The sequence below is a fragment of the Sciurus carolinensis genome, chromosome 7, assembly GCF_902686445.1.
Source record: "Sciurus carolinensis chromosome 7, mSciCar1.2, whole genome shotgun sequence".
Classification (NCBI taxonomy): Eukaryota; Metazoa; Chordata; class Mammalia; order Rodentia; family Sciuridae; genus Sciurus; species Sciurus carolinensis.
Window position 1 is genome coordinate 34,351,141 of NC_062219.1, and position 27,536 is coordinate 34,378,676.

General features: G+C 39.2%; 1 protein-coding gene and 1 non-coding gene across 3 annotated transcripts in view; both read right to left on the minus strand.

Annotated features, from left to right (window-relative positions):
- Positions 1-315: 315 nt before the first annotated feature.
- Tmem200a (transmembrane protein 200A) overlaps positions 316-27,536 on the minus strand; it is a 73,604-nt gene continuing 46,383 nt past the window's right edge. Inside the window, exons 1-2 of one of the 2 annotated variants that reach the window (XM_047557229.1) lie at positions 7,963-7,995; positions 316-3,283 (exon numbers count right to left, since the gene is read on the minus strand). In XM_047557229.1, the coding sequence (XP_047413185.1) occupies positions 1,792-3,267 (1,476 nt within the window). In that variant the 5' untranslated portion in view covers positions 3,268-3,283; positions 7,963-7,995 and the 3' untranslated portion in view covers positions 316-1,791. Of the gene's footprint in view, positions 3,284-7,962; positions 7,996-27,536 lie in introns of those variants that run through there. The other variant, XM_047557228.1, reaches the window with a different exon arrangement.
- Trnae-cuc (transfer RNA glutamic acid (anticodon CUC)) lies at positions 3,706-3,778 on the minus strand. Its single transcript has one exon. It is a non-coding gene; the product is annotated as a tRNA-Glu (tRNA).

Genomic DNA, 27,536 nt, shown 5'->3' on the forward strand with positions numbered 1-27,536 from the left:
TCATTGTTTTCAAATCTGGGAGTATCACTGACGTTTGCTAGAGGCAGTATTTGATTAGTATCTTGAGAGTCAATGAAATGATCTCAAAATAACAAAATATGAAAAAAGCCTAATAAAACAGAGGGTTGGATCTTGCTCTTTACCCTAATAGAAGCGAAATGACAACCCAAAGGTACCCAGTGCATGTACTAGGGCATCCAGTGCTCTCAACAGAATGCATCTGAAAGGGAAACAGTACAAAGAAATATACATTTTATAGAAAAAAAAATAGCAAAGGTATGAAGAATGCCAACTTCTACTAAGAACAGAAGTTTATTAAATGCTTTATAATAAAATACTGAGTCCACTCTATCACAATACACAGGTTTGATGTTCTAATAAACAGCATGGTGCCTCAACGGAGGGAAGCTTGTGATGCAAACATGAGTGGAACTGTGGGGAGCTACACACAGAGATGGACCTTCCTTCTGTCCTTTTGCACCTGCAACGTTGATGCTCTGAAATGGTTAGGCCTTGGGGAAAACCTGTAAAATATCCTGAGTATTCCATTAAATAATTCTTAAAATTGTTACTTTAATGGAAAACATGAAATTTTTCTGATGGAAACATCCATTTTAGCATTTAATGTCTTCAACAGAACCACAATCCTAAAAATTTATGACACCGCGAGAATGTCTTTGGAGTTAGCGTAAGGCTTTCCAGCACAAGGTAAATTTCAAGGCAATTTATCAAGGACTTAGTTTTCTTGAACCACCACCCTGGTGGTATGTGAAGTTAAAAAGAAATATCAAGGTTAGTTGATTATTTTCCAAATAACAAGAACTAAAAAGTATTCGGGGAAATTATGGATGTGGGAGTGGGTGTATATTGGATGGTAACAGATGGCTAGAAAAAGGGATTGAGGCTAGCTAGCATTAACTAGCCTAAAATGTATCCTTGCTCATTAGCCAATATTTCCTTCCTGTATATAATTATTTCCATATAGCATTTCTACAAACTACATTGGTTCATTCATTTTTCAAGTCAGGTTTCAAAGAAACTTTGATTCTGAATACCTAAAGTTACAGTTGATAGCTTTTTTGGACATTTATCCCTCAAGTATATATAGCATTCTCAGTCATGACTCTTGAATACATCAGTTCTTGATAATACATCACTAAAACAGAACTGATGTTTAAAACAATACTATCTACCCAGAGCTCAAAATAAGATTCATAGCCAACTTAACCAATTTGTAAAATTGAGCTCACACATACCAAACTAAACCAATTGGGCCAATGTATATTATTTAGCTCACACAGAAACTAGATCTTTTTCTTTTAAATAATTTAACCAATCCTACATAAAAGCAATTACTCAGAAAATCACATCCTAAGATTTGCACTCACACTCATTTGTAAATATATATTGTGGAACCTAATTTGGTACTTTGGGTCCACACTTTGGTATTCTATGTTTTCCCTACTAGACATTTCATTCTATGAATATGACAATCAATGAATGAACTAAAAAAAGTAAAGCAAAGTTTTAATTTAGATGCAAGTATTCTGTATTCATACCAATAAAAGCTATCATGCTTTTGAAGGAATGGAAAAACAAAATCATAGGTGCTAGAGTACTACAATCTTATGAAACCCAAACACACAACTCTCTCCATTACAGAATTAAACAGCCAGTAGTACAATACAAACCATTTGATTAAAAAAGCTTACAACCAACACTTTAAGAGGGAAACACTGGTGAAAATAGTTTTAAAATATATACCCTTGGAAAATGATATATTTTTAAACTTTAAAACCTTGTTTCAGAAGTTCCTCGTTTTAGGTTGTTACTCAAAAACTCATCATGTTCAAAACTCAAGTTATTGTGAGACCTCGAAATCATGAGAAGCTTCTCCTTATTGGTAAAGTCTTTTTTGATTGCAGCCTGGGGCACAAGCAACCTATCCATGGGGTCCTCTTTGTTCTCTAATTTCATGTATCCCTTGCTGTTGCTTCGATCTAACCGAGGCCAACTAGGATGTTTCCTTTGCTCTGCCTGAACAGTCAGAGTAGAGGGACCCCGGTCCAAGTCTAAGGATTTTGAGTGTGATGACAGTAAATGTAAAGATGTGTTGGATCCAAACTGTCTTCTAGCAGCCCCGGGAGACAAGAGCTGTCCAGGCCCAGGCCCAAGGGCCACAGAGGACTTGTACTGACTGGACAAGGACTCTCCGATTGAATTATTCCTTGGGAGCATCATGCCAGCTGGCTGGAAGGATTCACCAGTGTTGGGCAAAGGGACCACAAGGGAATCCATTGACAAATTCCTTGACCTACTTTTGAGGTTCTCAGCATCCTCGGTGATGTTGTCTATACTGGGCTCATCAATTACACAGTTATTAAGCTTGATCACAGGCAATGTAAAAGCACTGATGGATGACGACACAATGGACTTGGTTTCACATTTCTTGGAGCTGCTGGTCTTATCATCCACTGTCTTGGATGGAGGTGGATAGAGGCCAAAGACCGAGACAGAGCTGTCCGAGAGCAAAGGGGGCATGAGATGCCCCAAACCCTTATTTTCACTTAGCATCAGTTCGTCCTCCTCCACGGAGCTGTCCATTCGGAAACTGCTCCGCAAACCTGAGAAAGAGGCGACCGCATTTGCCGCCAGTCTGGAGGGACAGGAGCTCCCGTTCTGTTTCACTTCTGGTTCTCCCATTAAGCCCGAGTAAATGCCATTCATGTGCTTTTGCTCCTTGATTCTCAGCGTGTGGATGTCAATAACTGTGGAGTAGATGTCCCTCATGTGTATGATTTTGGTCTCTTTGTCGCGGTTTTCATGAAGAATGGCATTAGCACAAATGAAGATGAAGATGCCGATGCCCATGGTGAACGGGCCAAGCATTTTCATTTTATCCGAATGGAGATGCTGCTCAAAGAAGCGGACCACCACGCCGCCTTGGTTCCGAATCACCTGAGTTTCATTCGTTGACAATGTTGTCTCCGCATCGATGAAATGTTCTTTTTGGGGCCAATATCCAAGGACGGCCATTGCAATTCCTATGATGGAGATAAGCACTCCTAAAATGAGGAAAAATCCAGACGGGGAATAAAGCCGGATTTTGCCGCGAACGACTACGACATCGGCCCGCGGCCGCCGCCTGACTGGCTTCTGCTCCTGGGCAGCAGGCGATGGGCTGAGGTTGACGTGCTGCTGGGATCTGGCAGAGTCTTGCCTTTTCAAGGCGGCCAGGCCGGTTATCACTCCGCCAGTGGCTATCATAGCTCAGTCTTTTCTTCTGAAAAGAAAGCAAACAGATGATGATCTAAATATGCTCCCGGCTTAGAATGCATTCTAGCAATTCACTGTTCTCAGAGCGCTGTCATCAATGTCTCCCAAGAACCACATCTAATTTCCCGTCAATTTCCATCTTCCTTACCCCTCTGTTTCCATGGATGCTACTGGTCTCTCCTTTCTTCCCGTCTTTTGTGATGCGGAGACCTCCTGGTTCTCCCCTGCCTTTGCTGACCGCTTTGTTTTGACTCTTCTCATCTAAAAGTAGACCACCATCCCCTAGAGTCCTATCCTTGGTCACTTTCTTTTCTCTACTCTCCCTCAGCATTCATAGCCACTCCTACATCTCCAACCATTTCCTTTATGCAGATAAGTTCCAAGTTCTACATTTGCTTACACCCTGAGTTTGTTTTTTTTTTTGGGGGGGGGGGCTGCTGGGGATTGAACCCAGGGCCTTGTGCATGAGAAGCAAGCACTCTACCAACTGAGCTATAGCCCCAGCCCCCACACCCTGAGTTTTGATTTCACGTTTTCAATGCCCACTGAGGAACACACCCACACCCACAGGCTGGTTACAAAGCAGAACTCATCTTCCACTAAACACCAGCTGTCTTGCTGGGCCTGACAGTTTTAATGGGTCAGTTCTCAAGTCTAGCTCTTTAGTCTTCCTTAACTCCCCCACTTTCTTCTTCCTTTCCTCTTCCAATCAGCTCTAAATCCTAGAAACTTGCACTTCACAATGTCTCTCAATTCCACTCTCTGTTCCAACCCTCCTCTTCCCAGTTTAATGAAGCTCTAATTTGCTCCCATTAGGTCATTATAACAACTTCTTAACTAATCTTCCAGACTCCAGTTTCTCTTCCTACAATCAAGTTTACATACAGAAGGCAGATATGTATCTTATGACATACTTGTCAGTTGTTTAAAGTGTGAAATAATGGAGAAAATGTTCCCCTCTACCAACCAAAATTTAATCTGGGATTCCAGATTGAGCTAATCTCTGTATCCTTTAAACACATGCATACAACCAAAACCCATCCAGATGTTCCCAGGTTCTTATTCATTCTCCGATCCTGAGACTTTTTCAAGAATGTTTCAGCCATCCTGTCCAGATCCCTCCTGACACCTGTCTTCACATATTGACAGCTGGCTAGTTATCAAGACTCATGTTCTACTTGCTTCATAAACTCTTTTCTTACTGACTCCCACCTGTATCCACACAAGCTCTCATTTCTCATAGCATTTGAGCAAGTTTTCTATGGTACTTGCCATATTAAGGTCTTATTTCTTTCATTTCTTATGATTGAACATCAAATTTAATCCATAGTTTTAAGAGCGGAAACATTCTCTATAGAACCTTGTACATACATAACTAGTGCTAGGGGAATGTTTGTTAAAATGTTGAATAAGGAAATAATTCTTTCCCTGGGATTTGCTGGATGACCTTCATATTACTCTACTTACTTATCTGGTCAAAAATATAAACAACAAAATTAATACCCAAACAAAAAGCAACATTTTAGGAGTTGGTAAAATACCTGTCTTGTTTTTATAATAAATTGTTCTCAAACTGCCAAATTTGTCTCTTAAGGAAACAAGGGATATTTTAAGATCCATAAGATCTTGGGCACATTTCCAAGAGGGCATCGAATCTTGTCTTCCAGATTGAGTTCTCTCTCCTTTTGAATGCCTATTGATGATTTCTGAATTGTGTTTAAATAGCAAGGCTGTGGACAGTATGTACAGTTTTAGCAAGCTGGTAAGTAAATCAAGGCTTCTGTGGAATTATAACTAGGATTAAAATAGTTTAAGGTTGGAAGAACGAACTAAATTGTAGCCCCTAGCTCTAGTTTATGAAATTTTTCAAAGTGTAACACTACATCCTAAAAATATCTCCAAAACCTTGGCTAAAACAAAGCTTATTGTCAACCTATATTTTCTTGAACCAAAAATCAAATGTTTGAGAAAATGCTTAAATTAGCTAGCAGCCACCTAACCCAGTTATTTCCATATGGCAGGCTAAGGACTCGGTCTGAAATCCTTCTGAATTGATGTTCAGAAGGAAACGGAAACACGGGCAAAAGCTTTTCATTTAGTTTAAAAAGAACCACAATGAATTACATTGCGTGCAAATTTCTAGGCCTCCACCACTTGTAAAAATATGGTCTTTTAGCACTGCCACTTTCCATTCCTGAGGTCGACAGAGGAAGTGAGGCTGGAAGAGAAGAAATATTTTAGGTGAGGAGTGGAAAAGAGGAAGGACTGGGCCCCGGTGTGAGCAAGCACAGTAAGCAGGTTGGGGGAAAGAAGGGCAAGGGTAGTCTAAGAGTATGCAAATGTATGCAAATGTATAGGAAACAAAGGGAGAGGGCTGGGGATGGCTCCTGCGAAGAGCACTTGCCTAGCATGTGGAGAATGGGGAGGGGTGGGCCACAGTTTCTTCAGCCAACCTGCCCTGGTCAGGCTCAACCACATTCAACAAGATTCCCCCAAATTAGCAAACACTCCATGGGTCTCTCTTATGACCCTGGGACCCAAACTAGATGCAAAGGTGAGCAAATTCGGTCACAGCTGCAAGGAATTTGAAACCTAGCAAAAGAGCTCCTGAGTACATGAAGCAGAATGAGGTAATTCCCAGAATGAAAGCTTCAATTAGGAAGGGCCTTTCCAACAGGCTTCATGTAGGAGACAGCATTTCCACATTTATCACAGTGAAATATCAAGTTAACATCCTTTCAGATAAGGTCAAGGCAAAGCCAGCAGGCTGGAGAACAGGAGGAATGTGGCCTGCCTTTCACATGCCCATCTCAGTGCTGCTGGAGACAGGTAGGTAAAGGAGGCTAGATGAGTGGGCGGGGTCTTGGAAGAGGGCAAGTGCATCCTACGCACTCCACTTTTTCATCTTCAGAGGCGCTGGAGTAAGACGCAAATACCACTCTCATTTTAGGAAGACGAGTCTCAACAAGTAGATGAGATCAGTAGCGAGGGACTGATAATGGGACACCACATGAGGATGCTAGCAGCAGTTTGCCAATAAGAAGCCTAGAGAAACCGTAAAAGCCAGAGCGAGTGAATCCACAGGCCCTCTGTCTTTAAACTGCAATGCCAGTTCGTCCAAAGTGTTCAGCTGGTGCAAAATGAGTCCACAACTACTTTTAAATTTATTCTGCAAAGCCACATTTCCACTCTCCTACATCCCCCCACATTGTTTTTTTTTTTTTTTTTTTTTTGCTTGTGGGTATGTGTTGCACGGGATGGGTTACAGGTCCCATTATCTAGTCTCCTTATTACACCAAATCATATCATTCTTTTTTAAGTTTTAATAGTATCAATAACAACAACAGCTAACCCATACTGCTTATGGTCAGGCATTTTGTAAGTGCTGAAGGTGAGCATAATAATTATGATCTCTATTTTTCAGATGAGAAAACTGAGGCTTAAAGAGTTTAGATAACTTGTCTGTGTTTTTGCAGAATCTGAGATGCAGATGGGCTTCCAAATTGGTTTTCACTTTAAGTTTTCTTTCCCTTTTTTTCCTTATTCTGATTCCTGTTTTCATCCTAACACTAGACCCTGAAGAAGGCTGCTCTGCCTTTAAAACTAGCACTGTGGACCAGACCAACTGCATTTCTCAAATTACAAAGACCAGTTAAAAACGTCCATGGGGAATACATAAGGTTAAGGGTGTGACTTCAGGTGAGTCTCCACCTCTTATACCTGTCCTGATCCCCTAGCATCTGAAGATGCAGCCTCAACAGACACCTTCTCCCTCCATACACCGCATCTTTACTCTCTGTTTTATAGGGCAAGGCTGGGACTCATTTCCTCAAAGGTCCAAGTGGAGAATTTTATAATATTGAAATACATTTTGCTATCTTGGGCACAGAACTTTCACTTATCAACCTTTTTGTGGATCCTGAATCTGTCTTCCAAAATCTGTCTTCCAAAGTATGAACCTCTCAGTTTGTGTTCATCTGCAAATACTGTAAAGACTGACTTCCAAAATTTCCCTAAACTTTTGGAAATTGAAGAAATCATACAGCAAAGTCCTGTGGCACTCCACTAGAGACCTCCTCTTTGGTAAGCATTGTTAACTGGTTTAGATATTCATTCACGCAATTCATTAGAATGGATACCTAGCATTGTAGGTGTTAGAGGGCTCAAAATAGGTTTCTTGACCTGAAGAACATAATGATCAGAATCGTTTTGATGAGGTTATTCAATTAGTTATAAATAAACCTAACCAGAGGGTCAGCCACATACATGTTCCCACATGCCCCCAAAAGATATGATTTTGTCAAAAGCCAAGTTAAAAGAGAACTATTCTATGTATGTATTCATCTGTCGTCAAGCAAAACTAAAAAATTAATCTGGGTTAACTCTTGGCCACTTGTCGATCATCCTGTTTTCCATTCCCAGTGCTCATAAACCAATCACAATTTTATCAGCAATAGGCATCAAGATTACCAGCATTAAAGTCACAAAACATACCTTCTTCCTCACTGTGCTAACCAGGGCACTTGTGGGCAGTATCCAGGCCTTTGCCACCTTACAGGAGTCTGAGACTCATCACAGGTCTCCAGCTCATTTGTAGAAATTCAATCTCATTTGCCTCTTTTGTCACTACAGAGAGATACAGACTCTTACCTTCATTCAAACACGTGGATCCTGCAACTTACCTACCTTGGGCTTGCATCCTTCTGAACCGCAGTTACTCTACCCTTCTCAGATGAAAGCTCTCTTTCCTTGACTGGGAAGAGTTCTGCTTGTGCATCATGTGTAACACTACATCATACGCAATCTGTTCTAATCTTCAGGCTTATCCTCTCCTATTCTTGCTCTGCTAATAGTTTTTAAAGCCTTGTTCTTAGGCCTAAGCACATTCTGGAATGTGCTTTTCATGGCACTAACTCATGCCAGGTTTTAGTATTCTCGCATTCTTGCAAGTTTATTCCAATGCACTTAAGTCCTCTTCTGACCACACTAGTCTATTATTCTGACCACGATGCAAGCCTACTGCATATCAGACACGCTTCCAGATGCATCCAACACTTATATCTAAGATAATGACAATTAAATAGACTGGCAAGTTGAGAGACGTTAGTTTGAATCCAGATATTCCTTTTAGCCAACAAAGGACCAGAATGTTGTCCAAGATCAAACACTGAATTAGCAGAAAGAAAAGGGTTGGAATGCAAGTTTTCAGACACCTGGTTCAGGGTTCATTCTTGGCTATCTGTCCTCTTTCTGTTGTTTTGCCTTCTAACCCAGTGCATAGCAGAGTTCCTGGATGTAATAAATGCTCAGTAAGTATCTGTTGGCCCAGAACAGACTTCAGGAATGTTTGAATATGACTGAAATGTGTGAGACATTAGGAGCACATTAAGAAAATCCAGTCCCTGATTTCAAGTTCAAGGAGTCTGGCATCTGGTGGAGAACAAAGTAAATGTCTAAAATGAAATGAACTAACTGCTATGATGGAGTTACCAGGGTGCTTCTGAAAGCTCTCCATACATCTGCAGAAGTCAGGGCAGGCTTCCTAGAAGTAGTGACAGTTAAAGGAAGCATGGTACATCAGTAGGGGTGTGCTCTGCAGACAGAGTCTCCTTCTATCCTTGCTCCTGATTTCTGCACAAGGGTCCTTGCCTATGGTTCTTCATCATCTTCTCCCTCTAAGAGGGTCTCTTATTTTAAATATAATTGATAGCATCTTATTTATATATTTGAATTTCTGTCCTTATTCAGAAGTTAAAAGATTCACCAGAATGCAAGACTATCTATCCAAAGGAAATAAAATTAATTTATGCCTTCAGGACCAAATAAAAACATTATATAAAACTCCATGTGGTATCCACAAATGTGACAGATGGATATATTTTCTGTTCAAGCTACAACAGTTTTAGGACTTTCTTCCCAGTAGAGACATTTTAAACTTTTAGAATAGGATTTTTAATCTATATCCTTACCAGAGTTGAAAGAGAAAGTTCCTATACAGTTCAATCATATAAATTTAAAAAATAAGAAAGGAATTGAAATCATCTTTTCATGTATAGCACAATGGCTATGCACATGGATGGGACACTGGAATAAGAGAGACGGGGTTCCACATTCTTGCTTTATCACTTCATAGATGTTCAGCCCTGGGAAAGTTGTTGTAAGCTGTTCTAATCTCAGTTTCTCCATCTGTAAAATGGCAAAAGCCTTCTTTAATACACAGTAGATTGTGTTCTGGAAACAGAAGATCTGCGTATACTGAATCACTGCACACCACTAATAACCACACTTGGACAATTCACCAAATTCGTAGAGCCTCAGTTTTCTTATCTGTAAAATGGGGATAACAACAGTACCTATGTGGTTGTTGTAAAGCGAAGGAGATAATGAAAGCAAAAGACAGCTCAGTGTCTGGCAAATAAACTCTACATTAGTGATGCCAGCAGTCTCTGATTATAGGTCTTTTCAAGGATAAGATGAAGTTTTACACACATATATTCATAGACGTATGTGTATATACATATATATACTTACCGTGTGTGTATATGCATATATATATGTTGTATACACACATATTTGTGTGTGTATATACAAAGTATTCACTATGGTTTTGATTATAATAAATTCTATAACAAATTCTCAAAAAACAATAGCTATATTAACACTTCATTGCTCATATTCTTTCAGTGCTCAGCTAGGCAAATTAAAAAACATATTTAAGCTAGGAGTGTACCTCAGTACTTGCCTAGCATGTGAGAGGCCCTGGGTTCAATCCCCAGCACTAATACACTCTTCTCTCTTTCTCTCTTTCTTTCTCTTATTTATAAGTTAAATGATTCATGATAATTCACTGTACTTGGAGAGATAGCTATGACCACAAATTGTACGAGGACTTAGAATAAAAAAAAGAATGGGGAGTGTGTCTCTCAGTGGGGGAAGCATTAATAATTTTGTAGTTGTAGAGTTTATATAAGACAGACAGCTGGGTATTCACAATGTTGTGTAACAGGTCTCTAGAACTTTTCATCTTGCAAAACGGACACTGAATACACACCAAACAACTCCCCAATTTTCGGAGTTATTTATGTTTTAATGCAATTTTGGTGGGAGGGTACCAGGGATTTAAGTCAGGGGCACTCGGCCACTGAGCCACATCTCCAGCCCTATTTTGTATTTTATTTAGAGACAGGTTCTCACTGAGTTGCTTAGGGCCTTGCTTTTGCTGAGGCTGGTTTTGAACTTGTGATCCTCCGGCCTCAGCCCCCTGATCAATGCAATTTTTGAAAAGTGTATATCTATCAACCCTTCATTTAAGCTTCTAAGTCCGGAGTCATACCTCAGAAGACCATCCCCAGCATGCAATTGTAAGTACAAATTATACAGATTTCTTCTTTAAAAAAAAAAAAAAAAAAAAAGACAGTTGGGAGATAAAGACCAAATAGAGTTATGCCTATTTTTTAATTCATTCTGTCTCTTTAGATTTGGAGACTTAGCTTATAAAATCATAATGGCAATAATAAAATCAAGGTAAGAAAATCCAAACCAGTTTTTCTGATGATTTTACTTGAGTTAATAAAGCAATTGGATGAAATGCATGAGCGAGCTGATCTGTTCTGCAAGCACCATTCTGTTGTCACTGGGACACGAAGGCACAAAACAGTCTGAAAACAAGAATATGAAGCCTGGGAAATACGCAGTCTAGAGAAGATGCCATCAGGGTGCTAGAATATGAAAATCTGCAAAATAGGAATTCTGTGGCAAGAAGTAGAGGCACTTTCTGGAGGTCTTTGTTGATCTTCCTTGGAGAGTATGGTTTTTAATATTCAGTATAGTTCTACATTTTATGTGAAAACTAGAACTAAAAGGGAATACAGAATGTTCACATAATTAGCAGCATGATACTCAAGTCATTAAATATAAGGCATAACTTTATGATCAAGTATATCCCAAGCCTGCAGATATTGCTAGAAATAGAGGAAACACTTGGAAATCTGTAAACAGCCTTCAAAACCTGCCAGGCTCACAAACTATAAAATATGGGCTCAAACCAATTATAAGCTGTGTAACAATGACATGGAACAATCGCTCTCCAAGGACTAAAAGCCATGAAGCCCTGGAACACAGAAGTCTCCAGGAGGCCAAATAACAGATCCATAATGAGCTTAGAAAACACCCTGCTGGGACCCTGTGGGAGGCATTTTCTGCAAGAACAGAAGAAATTAGAAGCCCGTTTCCCCCAAAGTAGAAATATGCTGCCCGCCCTGCAGTCCAACTCTTCAAATGCGGACAAGCTCGGTACAATAACTGTCACATTCCCTACTCACTGCATTTCCTGACAGGAAGGTGACTTGAACCTGGTGTAAAGAAGCTACCGTTAAAGAAGTACTAAAACACAGGAAATTAGCTGAGGTAGTCCTGGGTAAAGAGCTGAAGCTTTTAAAATCACAGGTTGAACTTCATAGAGAAGTCTTCTCCACTGCAGCAGAACATATGGTCTCTTCTCTTGGAGGAACGGTGACCAGGTTTTTAAGACGACTTTGGAAAGTGAGACTCTGAGAAGTATTAATAAGCTTTCCTGTGATTTAAAATGCCTGGAAAATCATAAAACACACTGTTGACATTCCTGCAGGATCAGGGGAAAGCTGGTTGGTGAACTACACTAATTTCAACTCTTAGCTTTTCCATTAAACAACAAATATCTTGTATAAGTCTACAGGTTTTTCAAGTAACACACATGTGCCAATACTGTTAAGGCTACTGAAGGTCTTTACGTACTTCTCTCCTGCAAATAAGGAATCATCTCTCGTCAGAGCAAATTCACAATCTAAAGTAGCATTGAGTTGTGCCATATTCGAATCCACAGTAACATACTGTACATTAAATATCAAATAAAGTTTTCCAATCAATGGTAGCTCAATTAATAGTAAAGCATTTTAAAAACCCTATAAAAACAGTAGAAAATGATTCAAATGACATCATTTCAGCAGGAGAAAGTCAGTGGCAATAGGGTGAACTGAGGAAAACACAGACATCCAATTTTAGAAAAGTATTTTAGTCTATTTTCTCATGTGTCTTTATCTGCTTGGAAACTACTTGCTATAGACTGAATATTTATGTGCCCCCAAGGCATTGGTTTTAAGAAGCAGAGTCTTTGGGAGGTGATTAAGTCATCAGGGTAGAGCCCTCATGACTGGAATTAGTGTCATTTTGTGTTCCTACAATAGGACACCCTTGACTTGGCAATTTTTAAAGAAAAGAATTTTATTCTCACATTTCTGGAGGCTGAGAAGTCCAAGGTCAAGGTGCTACAGCTGGTGAGGGCCTCCTTGTTGCATCACAATGGGGAGGAAAGCATCACTTGGTGAGAGAGTAGGAGCAAGCCAGCTCAGGTCCCACTTCCTCTTTTATAAAGCCACTAATCCCATCATGGGGGTCTGACCCTCATGACCTCCTCTAAATACCTTGAACAATGGCATTTAGGGATTATGTTTCCCACACATTAACTTCTGGGGGGACACATGCAAACCACAGCACCTTGTAAAAGAGACCCCAGAGAACTCCCTCATTCTACAGAGTGAGAAGACACTACCCATAAACAAGGTGGCAGGCTCGCACTAGACACTGAACCTGCCCAGCCTGCAGATCTGTGAGAAATAAATTTCTGTTGCTCACAAATCATCATCCAGTCTATACTAAGTTTGTTATAGCAACCCAAATGAATCAAAGTACTCATGGTCGTTATCAAAGGTCCAACCTGGGCAGGGGATGTGGCTGAGTGGTAAAGCACTTGCCTGGTGTGCATGAGGCCCTGGTTTGATCCCCAGCAACACCAAATAAATAAAAACAAAACAACAGTACAAGAGGAAGTCTCTCTGATCTTTGGTTTGCCTAGTTCTCCTTCTCAAAAGTAAGCAAGGTATTGGATTTCTTGTGGCAATTTCATAGAGAAGAAAGGAGATTATTTTTTCATTTTTTTTTAGAATTGATTCATACAAACTCTTTATGTATGGAGGTAATCAGGTTTCTGGTAGTGAGATGTCTGGCAAACATGCTTATGTTTGTACTTTTTAATTTTATCTTTTGTTGGAAAGATAATTTCACTTATAGGTGATTATGTTACTGGTGGCTTCCTGTAATCATTAGAAAGAATTTCTGATTATATATGAAAAATTCTCCTATGTTCTCTTTCAGGAATTTTATGGTTTAATGCCTTATATTTAAATTTTTAATGCATTTGAAATTTCTTTTTTATAAAATTCAAGGTAGGGATCTAACTTTTGTTAACAGATCATCAATCTTGCCTCTCTTGGTTTGAAATGCTACATTATATGCTACATTAAATGCTAATTTTGTATACTGTGCAATATAGCAAACTCCATATGCATTTAGGTCAATAGTAAGACATATCATGCCATTCTATTAATTTGTCTTTTCCAGAACCAAACTGACATAACCATTTTAGTATTAATATATATATTTGAACACAAAAGACTAGTTATTCTCATTATACTTCTCTGTCAAAAGTTCTTATCTATTCTTACACTACTGGTTTTCTAAATGAACTCTGACTTTTTAAAAAATCTGGTTACCTGTTTTTATTGGGATAATGCTAAATCCATACATAATGTAGGGAGAATTAACTTCAAAATCCTGCTTTAGCATTTTATCTAAAAAGTTTTATTTTATCAATAGTTTTTTTTTCTTTTTTTCTAAACAAAAATCTCTAATTTCTTGCCTTCACCTCCTGTTTTCTATCATTTCTTTTACTATCATTTCTATCTTCAAGGGGTTGTCAGGATGTAGACAGCCACTGATTTTGTGCATCAATTTTGTATTAAGATCCTTCATTAAACTTGCTCATTTTTTTAAAATTAGCTCATCTCTTAAGCGTTGTAGGAATACAATTAGATCACCAATATTTTTACCTCTCCTTTCCCAATTTTAAACCTGCAACTGCTATTTTCTAATTGTGTCACTCAGCACTGTCTGTGCAAAGGTGAACAATCAGAGGACAGTGGACACCTTCCCGGCTCCACCCATGAGCTCTACGGCTCCCTCCTAAAGGAGTATCAGCCTGTGCCTGGGCCAGGAAGAGAGTTAGGGACACAGGCGCCTGACTCAGAGATGCTGCTGGTGAGGAAGAGCTCTCCACCTGGAGAAGAAGACAAGGAGGGAGGAGGAAAGGACAAACCAAGAAAAGAACAAAAGAGGAGAGAGGTGGAGGGTAAAGTGCAGGTAGAGGAGAAGATGGTATTGTGGGAGGAAATTAGGGAGTATTAATGTCAACATTAATTAATTAATTAATTTGGAAGCAGGGGGAATGAGTCCTGTATGTTTTCTGAAATGTCCTTATTTTTTTCTGTCTCATCTTTTTAAAAACATTTCTCAGGAATTTTCCTCCTGGGATTTTGAGATTACTGAATCATCTGCCCAAATATATTAACTGAAAGGGAAAAATGAGAAGAATGACAAATGGCTTAAGATGTCAGGAATATGGAAAAGACTGGAAAGAATGCTTAGCAGTAAAAATGATTTCAGGGAAGCCTAACATAACAAAAACAGACGAATAAAACCACATTTCTGAAAACACCAGGCACATTCCCACTTTCTACGAGTGCATGGTATTTCCTGGATCAGGTCTGAGATATTTTTAGCTTTAAATAGCTGTTTTATCATGGCTAGTTTCACTGGTAATTTTTCTGTGAGAAGCAGCCACCCAAGAGGAAGATGGACAAAAGACACTAATGTAGGAGAAAAAAATACCAATGCCCAGTTAATACATAAAAAGAATAAGGGACAAAGCAATGGAAATGAAAATGACTTAAAAAGTAAAAGTACAACTTTACTTACTAATTGACAAAAATGAAAAAAGGAGAGACTGATCACACCCAGTGATGGTGAACTACAAAGAAATAGGTTTTAATAGGCTATCAATGAGAAGAAAAATTTGTAGTTTTTCTTGAGACTAATTTGAGATTGACTTTCACAAATTGAAACATTCTTTCTTTATGCTCCCCTGTCAATTTTACTTCTACAAATACTTCCTTCAGAAAGATTTGCACAAGGATACAGAAAAGCCTGCAAGAAGATATTCTCCGTAGTGCTATGGTAATGGCAGCAACTTGGAAACAGGTGAAAGGCCCAGCAACAGAAGACTGGCCAAATAGACATGCTGCATGTATGGTTGGAGTATCATACAGTTGTCTAAAAGAATGAATATAAACTAATAAGGAAAAATGTTCGCATTTTGAGATTTTATTTTTTTCAAATATTTTGAGATTTTAGAACAGATGTAGGGTAAGATCCTGTTCATGTGAAATATATATGTACTAAAGTGAAATAAAGGCAACACCAAACTTAACAGCCCACATGCTAAAGGAGCAGGTCTATTGGTGCTGTGTTGCAGAATGTACACACGCAATATAGAACTATACTGTTGACCTATTGGCAAGGAGCACACACTGCTTTCATTTCCACTTTGGAAACCTGGAAGATAAGAGTAAAAGGCAGATCAATTTCGTACATTCTGGGGGGATTAGGTGTGCTTGCTAGTTTAAGAACAAGTGTAGTGTAGCCTTTGAGGCAAAAATTCAAGACTAGAAAAACTAGATGCCTAACATCACTAACCAAACTAAATAAGTAGAACAAAGAAAAACTTATGATACGTCTTAATCTTGAAGCACAGAAAACACCCATTTAGGAAATACCTGCATTAATTAGAGTTAAGGTTACATAAAGGATAAGTTACAAATTTATCCCTTAGGAAGCTTATAATCAGAATCTGTCTAAGGCTAATGCTGTATAGCACAAAATAAATAGGAAGTAGTAAGGTCTGTGGGGGTCATCCTGGCTGCTCCTGGCCTCCAAAGGAGGGTGCCTCATTCCCCACCGGAGCTTAGTCCTCACTGTGTGTAAGTCTACCTTCATGCCAATCCATCAGCTCTCTTCAGTGGCTCTAACCTTTCGATTTCCATTCTCCGTTGGAAACAGACTTCTGTGGCAGGCATCCTGCAACTTCAGAATGACTATTCTCCTAATGAATGCAGCAACCGAGGCTGGGCAGAAATCTCCAGCTTCCTTCCCAGGGAGAATACAAGTCAGGCTCCAGAAAGTTCTTCCACTTTCATCTGATTTGTATTCACCTCCTAGCTGATGATGGAGCAAGACTTTCATTTAATCTTCCTACCTTGAAATGAAACCTCTGTTCCATCCATTTCTCTCCCCTGATCCACCTTTTCTGCATTGCTTGGTGACCCTGCTTCTACAGAGACCAGGGCTTATCCCAGTGGGTGTGGGTCTGATGGCGCCGAGTTGGGTGTAGCAATGAGAAGATGACCATCCACCCCTTGCCCTCAAGGATTCCCCTAGTCCCTGCTTCTCTTTGTTTAATCTCAACCCGAAGACTGAATGGTTACATCCGACTTTGTTTCAAGGCATTAAAATTCCTGGGGCTTATTTCAAATGAGTTCACTGGATGGAGAGCTGTCTATAAATGCAAGTCATTTCTTCTTCTTTTATTTTTGAATTTTAAAAATCTTCTTTTAGATTTTATTATGTTGACATTTGTTTTTCATTCCACATGATCTTCAATCAATCTCTAGCACTTAAAATGCTGTGACTAGTCGTGGGAGCTTAGTCCCCAGAATCTGGAGCATCAAATGCAAGTCCTTTCAATCTGAGTCTTTAAAATGCCTCCAGTATTGATTTTTTTCATCAAAATTAAATACTAATATGGTTATAATGATGAGTTTTTGATAACTGTATACTTTTTAAATAAACAGAAAATTTTACGTTTTTTGATCTTCATGGATATCAGACCCACAGACAGCCATAATCTACCATAATGCTCTAATATTTTTTGAACTTGCTTTGTTACATGCTAAGCCACAGGTTTCATTGGTAGTCATATGGAGAGTAATCAAACATTTGTTGGCTTATCCACATATTGGCTCATTAAGTCCTCCCCATGACCCCAAAGAGTAGCCCACTGCATCCCTTTATACAAGTGAGCTAAGGGGCTGAAGGGATGCATCATTTGTATGTAAGGAGCAGCTGGATCAAGTCTTCCAACTCAAGTTCTGACTGTACAACATCTGGAGCCACTACTGCACTCCCAACTTGGTTGTGTCTTCAAAATGAAAGGCACTGGTAAATGATCAGCTTGCTCAGGATTCAAGATCACTGGTGTTCAACTCTATACCAGATGTTCGGATCGGTTTTGCATCACTTTCTGAGTGATGAAGAGGACTCTTCTTTCTTCTTAAAATCTGCATAAGGTAATGAAATCACCTAAGTAAGGAAGTCAAATAACATTCCTAAGCCTTTCAGAACAATGTTCAGGACTGATTGAGATTTCCAGTTCACTTTGACTGGAAGGCAGGGAATCTAATTCATCTCTGTTGGGCTCTCTGCCTGCGTTGCCTCTAATTCAAATCAACAGTGAAAACATTTTCAGCCTTCTATGTTCCTTTACCTGAGTGATCTGTGATTTTGATCTTACACTCCTGTGATTTTTTGTTTGTTCTTTTTAGTTGCACATGACAGAAGAATATATTTTGACATATCTATACAAGCATGGCGAACATCTTATTCTAATTAGGATCTCAGTCTTGTGGTTTTACATGATGGTGAGAGTCACTCTGGTGACACATATGAACATAGGAAACTTGTGTCAGAGTCATTGCACCGTCTTTCCGATTCCCAGCCCCCCTTCCTTCCCTTCCTTCCCCTTTGTCTACTCCTCTCTTCTCCCACCCACCCCCTTGTTGGGTGTGAGTGTGTCCATATATCAGAGAAAACATTGACCGTTGGGGTTTGGGGATTGATTTAATTCATGATGCCAGAGTCCTGTCACCGAATCTGGCGTCCTCTGTGCTGTCACTGGCTGGGCACCTGGAAGTGGCAAGAGCAGTGGATATTAAGAAGTGTGCAGGCACAATGACGGAGGTGCTCAGGAGCCACAGAGAGGGCCAAACCGAGACAATGAGCCTGGGGACAGGAAAAGGGGAGAGGTGAGCAGAAGAGATCTCCTTAAGAAGGCGATCCTTGAGCTGTTCTCTAAAAAGTGGGAAGAAAAGCAGAGAGAGACAAGTTCCCAGCAGAGAAAACAAGGAAGATGAGCGCCAAGTACAACCCGAAAGATCTTTCCTGAGTCAGGCGAGTTGGGGTTTGGATGGAAGAACCACAACCTCCTGCCAGCAACCCCCAAGCAGAGCTCAGAATTCAGCGGTGAAATCTCCAGGTTTTGCTTGACGGGGCCGATCCTCATGTCCCCCCACCCAGTTCTCCCTGTACACTCCCATAATTCCCTCCCATAAAAGACACTGAGGATTACCTACAGCTTAAAAGGTAATTTTAGGATTTGTTCAGATTTAAATGGAATAAAGTTGACGATCTACAGGTTTACTGAGATAAAAGTAAATAGTAGTTAAATCACGACTTTTAATAATGAACTCCAGAAAGAAAGAAAGTGTTATCCAGACTCCTGAGAAAACTACTAACAAGTTCAAGTTAGTTATCTTGAGGGAAAGACTTTAAGGGAAAGTAGGAAAATTGAGAAGAAAGAGTGAACAATTAGAAAGGATGGGGGTAGGAAGGATAATAGAGTGAAACACATTATTACATCATGTATATATATGACTGCATGACCGATGTGGTCCTACAATATGTACAGTCAGAAAAATGAGAAATTACATTCCATATATGTATGATCTATCAAAATGTATATATGCATTCTACTGTCAGGTACAAGTAATTAGAACAAATTTTAAAAATTTAAAACGGAAAGGGAACTAGTGTTTGTTGATTTCTGAATGTTTTTTAAGGAATTAATACATGTGTTGTTGTAATTAGTCTTCAGAAAAATGAGGGAGGAAAAACCATCCTGTTTCATTGAAACTCAGAAAGGGTCAGTAATTTACTTAGTGTCACAGAGCCAGGAAGCATAAGGACAAGGTTACAAATCTAGATCTATTGAGCTCAAAGAACATACTATTTCTCCTTTGTCATACTGCAAGTTGAAAGAAATAGAATTAGAAGGAAGCATAGTTGAAAATGTTGAGAGAAAACAGATGAGGGGAAAAAAGAGAAGTTTATAATTATGCATTTAGAATTCAGTGAGAAAAATATGCTATTTAAAAAAAGAAATCATAAATGTTATTTAAAGAAAGAAATCATAAAAATCTCTAAGTTGCATATAGCAGTGTCATGCCCTTAAGGACCGGTAACTATTGGTGAAGACAAAGTGAATTCAACTTCTAATCTTCATAGGGACTCACTTCCTTAAAGATAATTGAACTGTATGTGGAAAATAATTAAACACCTTGAAACAGCAACAAATACTCATCCCACCTAATGCATTGATAAGAATCAGATACTGCACAATTTCTTAGGTATTTTATTACCTCGAGGCATAATGGTAATTTAACCCTTTATTGACACATTTGGACCATTTGTCCCAAAGCAAAGAGGACATTAAAAATGACTCCTATTGCCTCAAACTGATAATACTTTAAAATCAACCAGGTTACAGATTTCATTTCCTCTTCAGTGTCACATGAAGAGTGTGACCTAAAGAAATGAAGTATCAACAAAAGGATTTTTTCTTTTTAACAAGACCCTGTAGAAGTTTTTCCCTTTTTCTGGACAGTACTTTGGCAACATGGTTCATTTTCCCCCCCCTTCATTTGTTTTAAAACAAATATTTTGCCAATTTAAAAAAATGTTAGGGAACTATTTAATGGAAGAAATTTTCAACAATTATGTTACTTGAATATAATAAAACACTATGTGGTAAGCCATCTCATGTATTTGATATTCACACACACACACACACACACACACAGAGCTGGAGAATAGATATCAGAACTACATAGCTGTCTACTGCCGATTCAGCAACGCAAATGTCTGTATTGCAACTGAATGCATGCAGAGAAAAGATATACCCAGAGGAAATACCCAGAGAAGCCATTTAGAAAAAGGCTTACTCTAAGGTCTAATTAAATATAATTTTTAATTTTGCTCACCTATTAAGAAGCATCCCAAAGAAAAGATCACTTAAAACACTGACTTTCATTTCTCCAAGGTCATGTACATCATTAGTCTCAAAAATCAAATTATTTTTTGTTAAGCCAAGATCAATTTCAGAGCTATGATTATGAATTTATAGCTTCAGTCAACTAATAAAATTGCTTGAGCAAAATTACGACACATTAATTTAATCTCCCACCAATGCAGTTGAAGTAAATTTTTTAATGATTTTTAAAAGGCTAACTGGCTAACTAACCAGATAACAGTATAATAAAGACACTTAAATAAAAATTTAAAATAGTTAAAATGGCTCAAACGTCTGCTGTGAGGGAAACCATCCACACGCAGCCTTCGATGTGCTAGGTGGCGCCCCGCTTGGCTTGTTCCGTAGGTTCTTCTAGTACTAGGCAATGCCCACATTTAGGAGTTCAAACTCCATAAGAATCAGAGCAACATTCAGGCAGACACATAAAAGACAACACTGGTATTACAATATCAGAAGGAGAAATAATTAGGGCCATCCCCATAGCTCAAAAGCACCTTTCGCCAATTACAAGGAGCAGCACCTCACAGTTGTTAGGATGGTTATCATCAGAAAGATAAAAGGCAGCAAGTGTTGCAAGGATGTGGAGAAAAGGGAAGACTTTCACACTGTTGGAGAAAATGTAAATTAGGAGAGCCATTGTGCAAAAGGTATAGAAATTCCTCAAAAAATAAAGAAACAGAACTCTGGTAATGCAACTCCTCTTCCAGGTATGTATCCACAAGAAACAGAACCAGGATGTCAAAGAGACATCCATACTCCTACAATCAGTGCAGCATTATTCACACGAGCTAAGGTACAGAATCAGCTTAAATATCTCCTGACAGGAATGGATGAAGTGTGGTGCACACACACACACACACACACACACACACACACAGAGAGAGAAAGAGAATGGAATGTTATTTTAAAAAGAAGGAAAGTCTGCCATTTATGACAACATGAGAAGTGAACCTGGAGGACATTCAGTGAAATAAGCGAGACACAGAAAAACACGGCATGATCTCACTTACATATGCTATCTAAAAAAGGTGAATTCACAGTAGAGAGTGGAAAGGGGAAAGGGGTGGGAATGGGAGATTCTTGTCAAAGAGTACAAAGCTTCAGTCACATGGCAGATCCAACATTAGGATCAGCAGGGAGACTGAAGTTCATAATGCTGCCTTGTGTACTTGAAATTCGCTAACAAAGTAGATCTTAAGTGTTCTCACCACACACACAAAATGGTAGCTGTGTGAAGAAATGGCTATGTTAGTTGGTTTGACTGTACTGAGTAGTTTATTGTGTGTATCAAAATATTAGGCTATGCACTGAAAAACACTAATAACTCACTTAAAGATGGGAATACGTTCTGAGAAAAGTATCATTAGGTGACTTCCTGATTGTGCAAGCATTACGGTATGTACTTACATAACCTAGATGGTATATCCTCCTACACACCTAGGCTACATGTAACGTAAACCTGGTATATATGGGAGGTATATGTAGGTCCTATATGCATATATAGTGTACACATGGTGTGTGCACACATATATGATTTATAGAGTATCTGTAGAAGTCTGTTGCTCCTGGGTCTACAAAGAACAGAAGAGGAGATTAAATCAAGCACAAGAGATTATGATACAATTAAGGGACTCAGAGAACAGCATAATATGGCATGCTATAAACTTGTTTTTTTAAATAAATAGGAGGAATCACTCCAAAATGATAAAAAGTATATAGTACAGTAAATACATATACCAGAACATAGTGATTTTTTATCAGGTGTTTGCTGCCATACATAACTGCATATGCAATGTTTTCACATTACTGGCCACACAGTAGACCTGTTCACTCCAGCATCACACAAACATGAGTGATGTGTTACACTATGACATTGCATAGGGTCACAGTGCCACCGCTGTTATGGTTTAGATGTGAGGTGTCCCCCAAAAGCTCATGTGTGAGATGATGCAAGAAAGCTCAGAGGTGAAATGATTGTGTTATGAGGGTTTTACCATAATCAGTACATTAACACACTGATAGGGATGAATTGGGTGTTAACTGTCGGCAGGTAGGTCATGGCTGGAGAAGGTGGGCCCCTGGGGACATGCCTTTGGGGTACATAGTTTATCTCTAATTCCTGGTGCATTGTCCTGAGCTGCTTTCCTCCTCTGCACACTCTTCTGTCATGATGTTCTGCCTCATCTTGGGCCTAGTGCAGTAGAACTGCTGGCTATGGACAAAGACTCTGAAACCATGAGCCCAAACAAACTTCTCCTCCTCTAAAGTTGTTTTTGTCAGGGATGGAGTTGTGTCTCAGTGATAGAGTGCTTCCCTAGCATGAGTAAAACACTGGGTTCTATTCTCAGCACCACACATAAATAAATGAGTAAAATAAAGGTCTATCAACATCTAAAAATATAAAAAATAAATAAAATTGTTCTTGTCAGGTCTTTTTGTCAGAGAAAAAATAACTAATTAAAACAATAGGCAATAGGAATTTTTTGGGCCCATTATAATCTAATGGGACCACTCTTATATATGTGATTCATCATTGACTGAAATGTCATTATTCAGCGTGTAGCTGTATATACAACTTCTGTTAAAAACACACCAATATAACCAGTACCTGAAAAGAAACTAACATCAGCAAGTCTTGGGATAAGGGAGGAGAACAAGAAGAGATCAGGTACAGAAGGGCTGCTCAAAGTCTGGTCCTTGGGCCAGCAACATTAGCAGAGCCTGTGAGCTTGTCAGAAATGCAGATTGATGAGACCATTCCCACCTTCTGAATCAGAAACCCCGGACCAGGTGGATCAAGCAATCTGTTTTAATAGGTTTTCCAGGTAATTCCATGTCTGCTGAATTTGACAGTCACTCAGCTGTAGATATTTCCAAAAGACCTTGCCTCTGCACAGAAGAAACAGGGGAGGGGGGACCTGCTGCCTCTGTTTCTTCTGAAACAGGGAATATTTTTTGGGGGGGAGGTGATGAAGTTAGGAAAAAGGATGGTATCATTATAGAAAGATGGCTTAAGGCCACCATCTCTGCAGGTGTTGTAGAATGAGGCAGCTCCTCCTCCCCAGGGGTCACGTCCTGTCCATAAAGGATGAATGAAGAAGGGAGTAGAAAGGAAAGGAAAACAAGCACAGGGCTAAGGCATCCCTTGTGGTCTCCCTGTGCCTGGATCCTTTAAGGGAGGATAGGGTCATTGCTGTTTGTATATTCATTCAGTTCTTCTTTCACCTGTGATTTGAGGACTTATGTTCCAGACATTGCTGGGCAATGGGGACTCGAAGCTAACAAATGACAGACTGTTCATTCCAGAGGAGCTCTCAGGCCAGAATAACATATATAAGATGAACCTAAGTTAATGTGTTCAAAGTCCTTTGGGGTAAAATGTATTCTAATCAATCATCCATCCTTCCTTTCTTCCTTCCATCCATCCATCCATTCATTCATCCATCCATCCACCCATCCATCCATCCTCAGTGACAATGGCCAATTCTGTCCTGTCTGGACCATGGCTTCTCCAGTCCATAGGTCCATCATTTGTTACAGTTTCCCAACCCCATGAAGTCAGTTAAACACCAAGTGTTGATGATGCGATAAGTGAAAAGGGAGTGACGAGACCTGTGTCCTTTCCTGAGAAAACATTTAAAAGCAAGTGTGTGATTTACCATGGCCCCTTTCCCTGGGCCATGGTGTCCAACCACCTCCTGCATGGCAAAAAGTCACCATCCTCAGGTTCTCACATAAGGACAATGGGGAGGGACTGCTGGCTAAATCACGATGCGCATGGAAGAGAAATATCTCTAGGATATGGGTTATTGCACATATCCTCTTCTGACTGACACAGACAGGTGCTAGTATTAATCTGATGTTATCTGCAAGAAAATGAGAGAGAGAGTAAAATAATTTACTAAAATATAGAGAGGTGCTACTATAATCTGAATGTGTCTCCCCAGAACATGCATTGAAACTTCCCGGCCAATGTAACAGTATTGAGATGGGGCCTCTAGGACGTGACTAGTCACAAGGGCTCCACACTCTTGAACAGGACCAGTGCCCTCATAAAAGAGGCTTCATACAGCATTTGCCCCTTTTGCCCTTCTGCCTTCCGCCATGTGAGGATTTGGCTATGCAGAAGCAAAGAGCAAGCTCTCACCAGACAACAAATCTATCAGCCTCTTGACCTTGGATCTTCCAACCTTCAGACTAAGAAAATTGTATTTCTTTTGTTTATAAATAATCCAGTTTTTGGCATCTTATTACAAAAGCAATAAGAATGCACTAACACAGGTGGTACCACTAGGTAGATGTCATTTTGAACTCTGAATCTCTGGGCTCAGGAGACAAAGGAAATTTACTTAACTGATCTCACAAGATTCCTTCTCGAGGTTCTAGAACATAAACCACTACAGTGATATGTGATAACATCACATGACTAATAATCCATCAGAGATTATCCCCATCTAAAGAGATTAAACATGTTGCCTACTGTGTATGACTCAGTATGTGACCCTAAAGAAGGATGCATACCCAAATCTTTCTGACTCTAAAGCCTGTGGTTTTACTGTAATGCTACATTGCTTTTATGGCTATGTATCCTGAAATGACTAAAAGTTCTGGTCCTAACTTTAACCTCAATAACTGTAACCTTGAGGAAATAGTTTAAGCTTTGGCTTCAGATTTTTATTTGTAAAGTGGGAATATTAATCCTCCCTTTCTCACAGGTTACTATGAGTTGGGTTGAATTTAAAGGCTTTGCAAACAATACATCAATAGAATTAAAATGAGTGAACAGTAAAACTTCAGTTCAGGACACTCCCTAGTTTATGAGTGGCTCTACAAAAAAGAAGAAATAAATTTATGTTCACCTCTTTTAGAAGAAAACTCTTCGCTTTCATTCTCTGTGATGGAAATACTTCTAAAATATAATACTTGGAATGGAATACTTCGTTCCAGAATCTTTAAACTGTATTAACCATTAATTTTGTTTTCTCTTGATGACTCAGTGTTGTTTTGTTTTGTTTTGATTATGAATATCAACTATGACAAGATTCTGTGTGATACTCTGACAGCTGTGTGAAAAGCCAAGCTTCCTGAAGAAGCTTATGATCAAGATTATGGAACTCGGGCTGCGGGTGTGACTCAGTGGTAGAGCAGGTGCTGAGCACGTGGGAGGCCCTGGGTTGGATCCCAGCACCAAAAGAAAGAAGAAAATGAGAATGGGAATTGACTTTCTTAAAGTATCATCATGCCACCAGGTGAAGGTGGTCGGTGTGTCCATGCAAATAAGGGTCCACAGGAGTCCTCAAGAGGCTGAGATGAGTCCACTAAGCCAATGCCACCATGGGTGCATGTGAGCTACTGCAACTGTCCTTCCCTGTCCAGCTCCCCTTTGAAGGTCCTAACTCGCTGTCACCCTACTAGTGAGATGAGCAAGAAAACAGGTTTATGGATACTGTGTGCAAATTAAGAGCAGGAAAAGTTGGAGTGAAGACGTTGGGGTTGTATCTTCTTGGCTTATTTTTTTGATTTTTGTGTGTTTCTACTTCCTAGTGCTGTGCTGCCCTTATTAAGTCTTTAAATTTCTGTTGAATGTAAAGTTATGATGTTGGATTAACCTTTAAGTGATTAGAGAGCTATACGGACATATTGAAGTATGAGTGCTACAAAAATAAATATTTGTTCTAGATTTTAGATTCCATATGTTTCCATAAAGAATCCTTTCTGAGTGGTCAAGGCTTATGAATATATTTGAATTTGTTCACCTGGAAGATTCTTTCTATATGAACACACACATTGATAAGTCAATTTCAACCTGGGTAGACAGAACTAGCAAACTAATTACAAAAACATCACCCATTCATGCTCACATTTTCATAATTTTATTTTTTTTTTCAAGTCAGATTGTCAGAACAATTTGGCATCAAAAGTATTTGAGCAAAATGCCAATTAACCTTTCATTCATTCACTTGCTTCATTTATTTGTTTTCATCCATCTAACAAGTATTAACTGAGCATCATAGGCCAAGCACTCTGCCAGTGGACCAGGGTAAAATAATGAACAACTCCACCTCCATCCTCACCTCCCTGAATCTAAATCCAAACAGGGAAAGAGAGAATGAATAATTACAAAAGTGATCCATAAAACACACAGGGGAGTGCATAGCGAGGTGGCCTATCTTAGTCTAGGGGTTTTGGAAGGCAGTTTGAGCAAGTGACTTAGTTAAACTGAGAGAGTGCAGGGAAGAGAAGGAAGAACAGCATGTGCCAGGACTTAAGTGGTAGACTTCTTAGACTCAAAGACATGAACAAAAACCTGTGTGGCTTGGACGGGCTGGAGGTGGGCAAATTAAAAGGTAATGCAGCACGATCATACAAGATTTCATAGGCCATATGAAGGCTTTGAACTCCATCTTAGGAGACATCATGAGTGGGCTTCCAGCAGAGATGGAGTATGATCAGAGTTTCATTTTTGTGAGATTCTTGCTGCTGTATGGAAGGTGTAATGATGATCTTCTTTAAAGGATGAGCATTTTAAAAGCCCCTAGAGCAATCCAGACAAGAGATTATGGTAGCATGAAGTAGCATGGGGGTCAGAGGGGTGAAGAGAGTGGACAGAAAAGTGATTTAGAAGACAGAGTAAAAAGACCTGGACATTAAATGTGAGAAGTAAGGGAGGGGAAAGCTGTCAGACTGATGCCTTGAGTAATTGAAAGGATGACAGTACCTTTAACTGAAATCAGAAGGAATGGGGAGAAGCTGTTTGAATGCTCTTGGTTCTCATATTCCTAGAGATTTTCTGCTAATTGACTATATGTATAGATATACAAGCAACCCTGTAATCAAAAGCTAAACATTTAATTCACAAACAAAACAAGCATGAGTCTTAATGAGTATGAATCAAAGTAATGTTGTTTTTCTTGGTGAAATACAATCTTTGAATCTTCATGCTAGAGTCAAATGCTGACTGATGAATGTGATTGGGGAGCTAATTTCTGTTCTCTTAGAGTATTGTTTATTTGATAACTTAAAGGAGCTTTACGGTAGCAATTAGTACAGAATAACTGTTAAAACAATTTACTAATTCAGAAAGCTTCAGTAACAACAAAAACTGTTTTTGAAATAAAAGTCTTAATAAAAATCAATGCAATTATGACATTAAATAGAAAAGGGGAAAGAAGCAGTATATCTGCCAAAA